The following is an 11,542-nucleotide window of genomic DNA, read 5'->3' on the forward strand; positions in this document are numbered from 1 at the left end:
ATACTAGTACATCAGTAAGTAGCTATGGCAAAAAGAATTGAAAATCTAAAGCTTGAACTGCTTGACTGCAAGGGAGAATACAATCTAAAACTTGGATAGCCATGAAAATCTTGATACAAATCAGATTGCAAATGGTACATTGTTTAAGCCAAAATATGTCATTACTGCTACAGATTCCAGATGAGCCTTCAAGAATACAAAAAAAAATCCGACCACCACACCCACGTTACATACTACAAAAAAATGACGACACCCACCCACGTTCTAGAATACAGAAAAATACCGACCCTACAAACCGAGCAGTGCTATAAAGCACCAAATTTCCAAGGATGAACATGACACTGAGAGCACAAGTCTGACTAACACAAGCTTAAGAAAATAACTAAAGAGGGGGGGGGGGCACCGGACAGATTCACAACAGGGTTCAGGTTTAGAGTAAGTTATTCCCTACTTACAACCTATTGCTCCATATTATCTCATCATATTAGCCAGTTTCACCAACAAAAGTTTCTGGAACTCTGCAATTAACAATTATTACCAAAACACAATTGCATATTGCCATATTGTGATAAGCACTATAGCTTGTGGTAGTACAACGCAACAATAATTGACTAACAGGAATCCGTGTACGGATAGCACAAGAATCTTAGAAACTAGAAAGTGTCAAAACTGGATTTTCCCAATACACTTTCAAGGCTCATTGTTTCAGCCTTCAAGGTACAACTGCAGAATGGCAAGCCTTGCGATCTTGAATCAGCGCTGGCGATTCCTACCTATGTTTTCAATCCCTGGATCGCAACGAATCCTACCTATATTTTCAGGCGCAACGAGGAGTCAACTACACCCCAAGAATAATCGAATCCACTACACCCTAGGCTTGGAAACCTCAAGAACAAGAATGCGAGGATGGGAGAGGGGGAGAGAGATGGCGGCGCTCACTGGGGAGAAGGCGGCAGAGAGGGTGGAGGCAGGACGGGAGCCAGTCGCTGTTGGGGATGTGCTGCGCCGCCACGCCGCCACCTCGCGCCGCCGCCTCGTCGCCTCGCACGCCGCTAGCGGAGCCGCGCCTCGCGTCGCCTCGCGGAGTCTGGCCTCACGTTCGTTGGTTTTGATCCGGGTGTGAGGAGATAGGGTTCCAATCCGGGCCGTCTAGTGTGGGAGAATTCCAATCCAGGCCTGTTTTCATTCCGAGCTGTATCTAACCGAACAACCATTTTTGGTCTAGCCTGACTTTGAACCGGGCCTATTCGATCCGAGTGGAACAGGCCATGTTTCGAGCCATTCCAGCCGAAACGAACGAGGCCTTACCAAGGGTGGATCCAACACCAGGGCGAATGGGGCTAGAGCCCCTCCTACTGTTGGTAGAGCCATGGAGCCCCTTCTAAGCTCCCCTACAAATTTACATCAATTGAAGCTTGAAAGAAGAAGTTAGAGGCAGAAGATAAAGGGAAGAGCCTCTCCAAACATATTTTTTTTTCTCTAAATTTGCCTGGTCGTTACTGATGAGCAGCCATCATGGCTTCATAATAAGTTACTCCTGCTAAATTTGTTTGTTTCTTTAGCTTGTTATTCCTGTATATGCAACTCTTTATTTCATTCGTTCTTATACACTGACACTGTGCAAACAATTGCAGTAAGAAAATTGGATCAGTTTGTTTGGATAAAAATCGTATTGCTTCCACCACTGATTGACCATGTTGGGCCGGGCCTTTGATATTGCTTCCACCACTGCTTCTTCTCCGGCAGCTTCCTTACCGAGTTCTCCATCTCTGACCACACCAAAGTTACAGCTTTTGCGCACGTGCAATTTCTGTGAAGAGAAAGCCTGAATACTACGTACGGAGTACCAAGGATTGATCGATCGATGTAACAGCGATTGCTTCTGAATATTACTTATGTGCACCTAGTAATAGTCTAAAAAAATTACTTACTTTTTTGCAGCAAATAATGTTTTTTCCTCGGTCCATCAACTGAAGAGAAAGACCAACGTAGTGTTCATCTAAACGGTCATGTGGCCCGTCTGTCTAGATGATGTTTAAACGCTAGTGGACAAGTTTGTGTCTAGTTTTAGCAGCGGCAAAATACTATCTCAACGTGCTCTCTATAAAAAAAAATATATGTAGAGGCCTCTTTTGGAGAGAGAATATCCTAGAAAGAAAATGTTATAATTATGAATACCAGCCCTTCCACCATTCTCCGTTCTTCTTTGCAGGCGGCTCTACCCACTATTTGTATTTCGAGATAAATTTCAAATAATGTTCCAAAATGATTAAAAAACCTATCGCAGCCTTTTACAAGTTTTGTTGGTAAAATAATTATTTCGTTCAAGAGGCACTAACTTTCACTTAAAAATAATTTAATTATATTTTTTCAAATTGCGAAATGTGTATTTTTTTTATTTTTGCGCATTTTTCATATATAAAATATTTCTTTGGCTGACCAGTAATGTAAATACAACACATGAGGGGGGGGGGGAAAAAATACAAGGGGTAGTATTGGTATTTTGAATTTTCTCCCTCAGAAAGGTCTATATCATTTGTGTCGCTACGGAAAATGTTAGAAATGGTATTTTTTTTAAAATCATTTTGTACACACCGTTGTGATGGAACCGTGTCTCTTTTATGATGGCACTATGCTAATTGGCTCGACCAAATCAAGATAACGCCTAGTGGCAAACATATCTTTTTTCTAACCTTAAAGAACCAAACAAAAACCGAGTCATATTGCACATTATATAGTATATAATTACATATAAAAAAAGTAGTAGCACTCGTACTACATATGGTTAATTAAAAGAGAGAGAGAAAGCGAGATAAGACGAGACCGCGATTCCAAGGCCGCGGGAGGGCAGGGCGAGGCGCAGCCTCCACCTCACGTTTCCCCCATCAGACGCTCCTCGTCGCGCCACGCGTCGCGCATCCGGCGGAGATTCGTCTCCCCTTCCTCCTCCACGTCCGCCACGGGACAACCGCGGCGGCTTCATCACCATAAAATCTCCCACACGCCACGAGATGGGGGAAGAGAGAAAAAAAAAAGAAAGAAAAGAAAAGGAAAGGCGGAAGCTAAAACAAGGTTGGCGGCTTCCCGACGAAACCTCCCGTTCCTCCGCGACCCCGCGAGGCCTCCGCCGCCGTCCGATCCCTCCCCATCGCCGCCGGTACCGCCTCCTTCCCCCTACTCCTCCTCCTCCTCCTTATCTTCTTCCTCCCCTGCCTTGTGCGCCTCCCCTTCCTCCCCCCACCCAATCATTGCTCGAGCGCTTCCCCCCCCTGCAAATCCCCACCAGCTCGGGCTCGGCTTAAGCTTCACCTTGCTGATTGGCCCCTCTTGCTAATTAGGTGCTTTGTTCGGTTCTTGCCTTCCTCGCCTCGTTTCCTTTCCGATTTCTCTTCGATTGGAGCCTGAGCGATTCGTGTCTTCCTCTTGCAGTTCAATCCCCATCAGGAGAGGAGGCGATTCAAGCGGCTTGGCCCAAGAATTTGGGGGCTCCGGGATCTCGGTTCCTGATCGGTAGTTGTGTGGGCGCCGGATCCAGCGGCCGTCATCATGGTTGTCGATACGGTCAGCGCGAGCACCTCCATTATTGCGCCCCACCTGTTCGACCAGAGGTCCAGGGGCCCCCACCGCCCCCTCCGCCGGACGTTCCATGTCGTCGCCTGCCGCCCCCTGCCCACCGCCTTCGCGGGCCGCCGTCTCGTGGCCCGGGGCACCAGGCAGCCGTCGCCGCGGCTCGCGGACTGGTCGGTCAAGGCGCTGGCTATGGGGGTCACAAAGGAGGCTAGCCCTCGCAGGGAGTACCGGGGGATCCCCGGGGACGGCGGCGACATGGGGGATGTTGGGGTCACCAACCCGGCCCCGTCCTTGCCTCCGCGGAACAGGGCAGATGACCCCAAGCTGCACAACCCGCTGCTCCGTCTCGAGCGGATGGGCTGTGGGTGGCTCGGCGTCATCTTCGAGTGGGAGGGGGTCATTGTTGAGGATGATGCCGAATTGGAAAGGCAGGCGTGGTTGACCCTGTCACAGGAGGAGGGGAAGTCACCACCTCCGGCCTTTGTGTTGAAGAGAGTTGAAGGGATGAAGAACGAGCAGGCGATTTCTGAGGTTCTCTGCTGGTCTCGAGACCCTTCGGAGCTGAGGAGATTGGCCTCACGAAAGGAGGAGATACACTCCAGCCTCCGTGGCGGCTCCTTTTACCAGATGAGGAATGGTTCCAGGGAGTTTATGAGCACGCTTGCCAATTACAAGATCCCTATTGCCGTGGCCACCACACGCCCACGGAAGGTTATCGAAGAAGCCATCGAAGCTGTTGGTGCGCGGAGCTTCTTTGATGCTGTTGTGGCAGCAGAGGATGTTTATCGGGGCAAACCTGACCCTGAAATGTTCCTGTATGCTGCTCAGCTCCTCAGTTTCATCCCAGAGAGGTGCATCGTGTTTGGGAACTCCAACTCAACGGTGGAAGCCGCCCATGATGCCCGCATGAAGTGTGTCGCGGTTGCAAGCAGGCACAAAATCTATGAGCTTAGTGCTGCAGACCTTGTGGTGAAGCAACTGGACGAGCTATCTGTTGTTGACTTGAAGAACCTCACTGATATCGAGTCTCCAGAGTTTGGCATGGAACCTGAACCAGAGATGGAGGAGGAGGAAGAAGTGTCCCGACCATCATCGTCAGTGGGTGTAGATGATATATTCTGGTAAGAGGCTAGATTGTACATTTGATTGATTCCTCTCCTGCACAGATGTATTATTGTCAACTGTTGTAGCGATCAGGAAGAAGGGCTTATCATCCTTCTAATCAGTAGAATGTGATATGTAAAAATGTTGTTTAGAGCTCACACACTGTATATATTACTCAGAAAGAAAGCAGGGAACTGAATATATCAATCAGGACATTTGAAACTGCAGTTCCTGAAAATATGTATAACACCACAATGTTTCTATCGTTAAATCAGTATTCCAGGTGCTACTGTTCTATTCTCTGCAGTCTTGTTCGTTCAGTATCTAATAAAAATTCTCTGCAGTCTACTCGATTGAAAGTAGTGTTTGGTCACCATTGTGGGTATTCTTGTTAGGACTGATGATTATGTTTCCTCTTTAGGAGTTATCCTCATTAGTGGAAATGTTTGTTCGAGGTTATGCCTAAGGCATTAGTTTGCTTGAGCTTGATGCTGGCACTAAATTCATATAGATGGCTTTGGGACAATGATCCTTGAGCTTGTTTCTGAAAAATGTTGTGCTTCAGCACGAAAAGGTTGATGATGGCACTAAATTCTAATGCTGCAACGCATCTGTTTAGGCATTTATGTTTGCTACTTAAAAAGTTGGATACATGGTGTCAGTTCATTCCATGCAGAGATGCTAGACTTTTTTCCTTCCCCTATGAGTTGATCAACTGCCTGAAAATTGGCCTTTTGTCGAATGTTATGCTACGGACCTGGTACGCTAATTCAGCAAAATATGCATGGTATTGTTTGCAGTCGGCTATGATGTACTGAAGGGCACTGTAGTCGTGAATCCTGAGTTTAACTCTTTTGAACTCAAATGACACAGTTACAGCATTTTCTCCTTTGAGCCAATTTAACTGTGTAGCAGGAAAGAAACGATCTTTGTCTCGAATTGTGGTTGCCCTTTTGAACAAATCATTCAACATTGTCCCCTTGCAATGAGTGTTTGGATACGAGGTGCTAAACTTTAGGAGGGTCACGAGGTGCTAAACTTTAGGATGTTCGGACGCTAATTAGGAGGATTAAATATGAGGTAATTATAAAACTAATTGCAGAACTCCTATACTAATTTGCGAGACGAATCTATTAAGCCTAATTGATCCATCATTAGCGAATGATTACTGTAGTCCCACCTTGTCAAATCATGGACTAATTAGGCTTAATAGATTCGTCTCACGAATTAGACTCCATCTGTACAATTAGTTTTGTAATTAGACTATGGGGCTGTTTGGATATGAGGTGCTAAACTTTAACAGTGTCACATCGGATGTTCGGATGCTAATTAGGAGGACTAAATATGAGCTAATTATAAAACTAATTGCAGAACCTTGTGCTAATTCGCGAGACGAATCTATTAAGCCTAATTAATCCATCATTAGCAAATGGTTAATGCGCACCACATTGTCAAATCATGGATTAATTAGGCTTATAGGATTCGTCTCGCGAATTATACTCCATCCGTGCAATTAGTTTTGTAATTACCTTATGTTTAGTACTCCTAATTAGCATCCAAACATCCGATGTGACAGGTGTTAAACTTTAACAGGGGTTTCCCAAACACCCCCTATATTTAATACTTCTAATTAGTATCAAACATCCAATGTAACAGGTACTAAAGTTTAGAAGGACCCCTAAGACCAACAACTACAACTAATCGACCAGTCCAACATGCCGCTTTGCCTTTGTCTGGAACTGTAAGGATCGACCAGTCCAACATGCCGCTTTGCTTTTGTCTGGGACCGAAAGGATGCCAATGGAAGCAAGCAATCAAAAGCTGAAACGCAACACCAACCGTCTGACGGTAGCCAAGCAAGTCCCTGATGGCTGCTGCTTGCTGGCTCGCTCTCTAGAGGCATGGCGTTGGCGTGGCAGTGCCAATGGGCGTTGGCAAGGGGAGAGGCGCGTGCGAGCATGTGTGCGTGCGCCCCTGGCCACTGGGAACGGGAAGGGAGGCGCCCAATCACATGCGCCCCATGTGCGGCGCCAATCCTCCCCCTCGACCGGCTCGTCCCTTCCGCGATGGTGGCGAGGGCGAGGAGGCGACGCGGAGGCGCTCCCAAGCGTGCGCGCCTCCTGGCCATCGCGGCCGTCCATCCCTCCACACGTGTCGCCCCCGCGCGGCCACCGTGCCAACCATATCACTCCAAGCACGCCGCCGCACGCCTCGCACGCGTGAGCGACCCCGCTGGTCTCCCCCCCTTGTTCCCCTACCCTGCATCTCCCTCCCTCCGTTCCCCCGCGGCGCGAGATCCGGGATGCAGCAGGCGGCGGGGCCGGCCGAGGACGAGGACGAGGAGATGGGGGTCAAGGAGGAGGACGGCGACGAGGAGGAGGAGGAGGAAGACGACGGCTACTACATGGACCCGTGCCCCGCGGCCGTCGCGTCGCCTCCCGGCGTAGGCGGCGGCAGGGCGAACCCGGCGAGCCGGCGGCGCGCGCGCGAGGAGAAGGAGCGGACCAAGCTGCGGGAGCGGCAGCGGCGCGCGATCACGGGGCGGATCCTGGCGGGGCTGCGCCAGCACGGCAACTACAGCCTGCGGGCGCGCGCCGACATCAACGAGGTGATCGCGGCGCTGGCGCGCGAGGCCGGGTGGGTCGTCCTCCCCGACGGCACCACCTTCCCCTCCTCCGCCGCCGCGGCTGCGCAGGTTGGTCGCTCTCTCTGCTGCTTCCTTCTCAGTCAGTCAGTCAGTCAGCGATGAGTATGCGATTGGGAAAGAAGGGAATGAATGAATGGCCTGCTGCTGTGGTGTGGTGTGAACTGGCAGCTCGCCACTGGCTCTGCCTGGCAGCCAAGGGAAAAAGCAGCTTGGGAGTCAGTAGCTATCCAGCATCCACTGCCATTTATGACGTCATAAATGAAGGCCCGCCGCTCCGACAGTGTGGGCAAATAAAAATGCTTCGGGCTTCGCGGGGATGGAATGGACTAGTGTGAAAATACTGTAGAAAGGGACGGTTTACACGAGGTAGTAAATAAAAATTTAAAAAATGGATGGTGGAATACCGTATCGTAGTTGAAAAATTAATACGAGCAGGAAAAATAATTACCAGCGTATTCTGCCGTCCATCGCACGGAAAGGGTGAAAGGGCGGAGGACAAGCGGCCAAAATAAGCAACAGAAGCCAGCCGCAGGCCGCAGCCCGTCACGGGGCTCACGGCGTTTTTCGCTGCTCGGTTGCTCCTCCCCCGTTCCCGCCTCCCGAGGGCGCGCTCAGCCACCGCCCACCGCCGCCTCCTCCCCGGTCCCCGGCCTCCCTCTCTCAAATTCCGGGGCCGCCTGATCCGGATCGGAATGCTGACGCGTGCGCCCCCTCGTGTGTTCCTCCTCCAGCCGGGCCCCCGCCCCGTGATGGTCGCCGCCGCGCCGCTCGCGCTCCCGACCTCGCCGGCGCTCCCCCTCCGCGGCATCTCGCCCGTCGCCGCCCGCCCCATCTCCCACCGCCCCGCGCCGGCGTCCTCCCTCCTCCTCTCGCCCCCACGCGCCGCAGGAGCCGCCGCCGCCTCCTCGCGTCCCCCGGCGGACGACGTCCCTGACGGCGGCAGCTCCTCGCACCTCCTCGCTGTCCCCGTCAACGTCCCCATGGACCCCGCGGTCGCCGAAGACGCCGCCGTCGCCAAGCAGGTCAGCGACTCCCGCTGCCTTACTTTCGCTTTGCGTCCCTTGCTTCGGCTCATCTGTCTCTCACACGATTGTTGGGCTTCCTGCTGCAGGTGCCCGAGGTGGCGCCGCGCCCGCCGGAGCGGGACTTCGCCGGCACGCCCTACGTTCCCGTCTACGTCATGCTCCCCGTAAGGATGCATCTCCTCCATTTCCTTGTACTGGACCTGCGCGATCGTGTTCCGATTCATGCTCGTGTGTTTGGCAGCTTGGGGTGGTCAATGTCAGCGGCGAGGTGGTGGACGCGGACGAGTTGGTGGGCCAGCTGCGGGTGCTCAAGGCAGCCGGGGTGGACGGGGTCATGGTCGACTGCTGGTGGGGGAACGTAGAGGCGCACAGGCCGCAGGAGTACAACTGGACTGGCTACAAGCGCCTATTTCAGATGATCAGGGAGCTCAAGCTCAAGTTGCAGGTAAGATGACTCAGCATCTCAATGCAAACTTCAGCAATTTGCTATTCTCTGATTGTTGTGTGTCGCTTGATGTAACACTTCTACATCGATCATCTGTTGGTGAAGAATGTCGTACTTCAGCAGCGATTTCCTTTGCTCATGTGGCTTACATGCTGCTCTCGTTGAATTGCTTAGGTGGTCATGTCATTCCATGAATGTGGTGGCAATGTTGGCGACGATGTGTCAATTCCTCTCCCACATTGGGTAACAGAGATTGGAAGGAGCAACCCAGATATCTACTTTACTGACAGGGCAGGAAGGCGTAATACTGAGTGCTTGTCATGGGGGATTGATAAAGAAAGGGTTCTCCAAGGCCGAACAGCAGTGGAGGTACAATCATTTTGCTGGATCTTGCTCAGTACTTATCGCCCTGAAAGTTTGACTAAAGGTTATCTGCTTGTTGATTTCCACTTGCCTCCTATAATTCTGCATCTTGATCTTGTTGGCTAGTTTTGATACTACAAGCTGCAGAGTGGCTTCGCATGAAACTGTTATTGTTATGTATGCATTGTCATGTGTTGTACTTTCATGATAATGTTATAATATTTTAGGATGGTTGAAAGATGAAATTAATTTTGTTCTAAAGAAAATGCATGTTCTGTATACGCACACCTTTCAATTCATTTTCAGTGGAAGGCCAATTGTGTTTACACATTTCTTATTTTATTCCCATATGTCAATGTAGGTATATTTTGACTTTATGAGAAGCTTCCGAGTGGAGTTTGATGAGTATTTTGAGGATGCGATCATCTCAGAAATTGAGATTGGACTAGGGGCTTGTGGAGAGCTGCGATATCCATCTTATCCAGCAAAACATGGTTGGAAATACCCTGGCATTGGGGAATTTCAGGCAAGTCTTCACACTTTGCTCTTTCTGTTGCACATGCATTATTCTCAGGGTTCAGTAAATACCTATTGTTATATTTTTATCAGCCATTGAGAATGTATTGCCTCTTCAGTGCTATGACAGGTACTTACAGAAAAATTTGAGAAGAGCTGCAGAAGAACGGGGGCATACTATATGGGCAAGAGGACCAGACAATGCTGGCCATTATAATTCGGAACCAAATCTCACTGGGTTTTTTTGTGATGGAGGAGATTATGATAGTTATTATGGCCGTTTTTTCCTCAACTGGTACTCTCAGATGTTGGTGGATCATGCGGACCGTGTACTGATGTTAGCAAGGTTGGCTTTTGAGGGTTTAAACATAGCTGTTAAGGTTAGTTATCACTGTTAACTTCACACATCCAATTCCAGCACTTTGGTTGTTTTGCAGGCATTCATTCTTTCTTTTAGAAACCTGATCTTACAAGTGTTAAAGTGGACTGATCTTTACCATTTACATCCCCAAATCAAATAAAATGATTGAATACCCTATCCACTTATGTGATATTTACAGGTCTCTGGAGTGCACTGGTGGTACAAAACTGCCAGTCATGCTGCTGAATTGACTGCTGGGTTTTACAACCCATGTAACCGTGATGGCTATGCTCCAATTGCTGCAGTATTGAAGAAATATGATGCTGCTTTGAACTTTACATGTGTTGAATTGCGCACTATGGACCAGCATGAGGTATACCCTGAGGCATTTGCAGATCCAGAGGGCCTGGTATGGCAGGTAGGGATCCTTTCTTCCATTGCCTGTTTTTGCATTTCCTTAGCAACAGCTTACTTGCTGATGTATTGAATTCTCTAGTGAGCAAATACTTGCGATACTATTTGGTAGGTTTTCTCTGAATGAATAGTTGGCAGCTGCACAGCATCATATGTTCGCTATTTAATTACAAACACATTGATGTTGTATTAGTGTCTTATCAATTGGATGCATTGTTTTTCAGGTGCTAAATGCTGCGTGGGATGCTGGTTTACAAGTGGCTAGTGAGAACGCTCTACCTTGCTACGATAGAGAAGGATTCAACAAGATTCTGGAGAATGCCAAACCACTGAATGACCCAGATGGACGGCATTTGTTTGGATTCACCTACCTGAGGCTTAGCAAAGTTCTGTTTGAGAGGCCCAACTTTTTCGAATTCGAGCGCTTCGTCAAGAGAATGCATGGTAAGATATACTGGCCCACTGGAGTGGTCTGAGTCTGACAGCAATCCTATTTTAGCGCCAGTTAATCAGATGTTGACCTCTTATGACGTTCTTTGCAGGTGAGGCGGTTCTTGATCTGCAAGCATAGATGTGTAGCTTATTACATACACATATACAAGTGATTCTGATTGGCTTAGGCCTTACGGCCTACATTTTTGCTCCTTTTTTTCGGTTGCGTAGGTGGTAGTATCAGCTGATTTTTGACCTGTTACATAGAATAGAACTCGCTGCTCTATTTGTAAAGGCTATTTATATATGAAGACCCGTGGGTTTACTTGAATTTTGGTGGGTAAACAGTGAATTCGCATCCATGGATGCCGTTGGCAACACTACATCTGCCTTGCATTGCATGGCACATTGGGCGCGGGCAGTCCCGTAAAGATTCATGAGGCTGCGCAGCGTGGTCTTTGGGCGTGAAACCTGAAAACCCAGGCATTCTGGAACAAAGTGTTTCGATTGTACTGTCCGCATGTAAATGATGCTCAGCAATGGAAGTTGAGTTTGGACTTGTCAAACGCCTCATTTGCAGTTTAAGCGTGTGTTTGGTACTGTGCTTACTTCACCTATAGGTACTGGCCTGATTATTCCTTCACAAAACTTGTCTGCACGGGCCT

The 11,542-nt window shown here is 49.1% G+C and overlaps 2 protein-coding genes across 3 annotated transcripts; both read left to right on the forward strand.

Annotated features, from left to right (window-relative positions):
* The first annotated feature begins 2,996 nt into the window (after positions 1-2,996).
* On the forward strand, positions 2,997-4,974 carry LOC101763446 (5-amino-6-(5-phospho-D-ribitylamino)uracil phosphatase, chloroplastic). Of its 2 annotated transcripts, none has more exons than XM_004956161.4 (2): positions 2,997-3,157; positions 3,430-4,974. In XM_004956161.4, exon 2 carries the CDS (start codon positions 3,547-3,549, stop codon positions 4,693-4,695), a length of 1,149 nt encoding a protein of 382 aa, XP_004956218.1. In that variant the 5' UTR covers positions 2,997-3,157; positions 3,430-3,546; the 3' UTR covers positions 4,696-4,974. The 2 variants fall into 2 exon arrangements, with proteins under 2 accessions (XP_004956218.1, XP_004956219.1); XM_004956162.2 differs by lacking the exon at positions 2,997-3,157 and adding an exon at positions 3,180-3,338.
* Positions 4,975-6,895: 1,921 nt separating this feature from the next.
* Positions 6,896-11,229, forward strand: LOC101776829 (beta-amylase 2, chloroplastic). Its single transcript, XM_012843987.2, has 10 exons — positions 6,896-7,369; positions 8,053-8,343; positions 8,433-8,510; positions 8,588-8,791; positions 8,966-9,160; positions 9,516-9,680; positions 9,790-10,050; positions 10,231-10,449; positions 10,670-10,889; positions 10,988-11,229. The coding sequence occupies exons 1-10, from the start codon at positions 6,977-6,979 to the stop codon at positions 11,014-11,016; spliced, it is 2,055 nt and encodes a 684-aa protein (XP_012699441.2). The 5' UTR covers positions 6,896-6,976; the 3' UTR covers positions 11,017-11,229.
* Positions 11,230-11,542: the final 313 nt, after the last annotated feature.

Source organism: Setaria italica, chromosome II (assembly GCF_000263155.2).
Source record: "Setaria italica strain Yugu1 chromosome II, Setaria_italica_v2.0, whole genome shotgun sequence".
Classification (NCBI taxonomy): Eukaryota; Viridiplantae; Streptophyta; class Magnoliopsida; order Poales; family Poaceae; genus Setaria; species Setaria italica.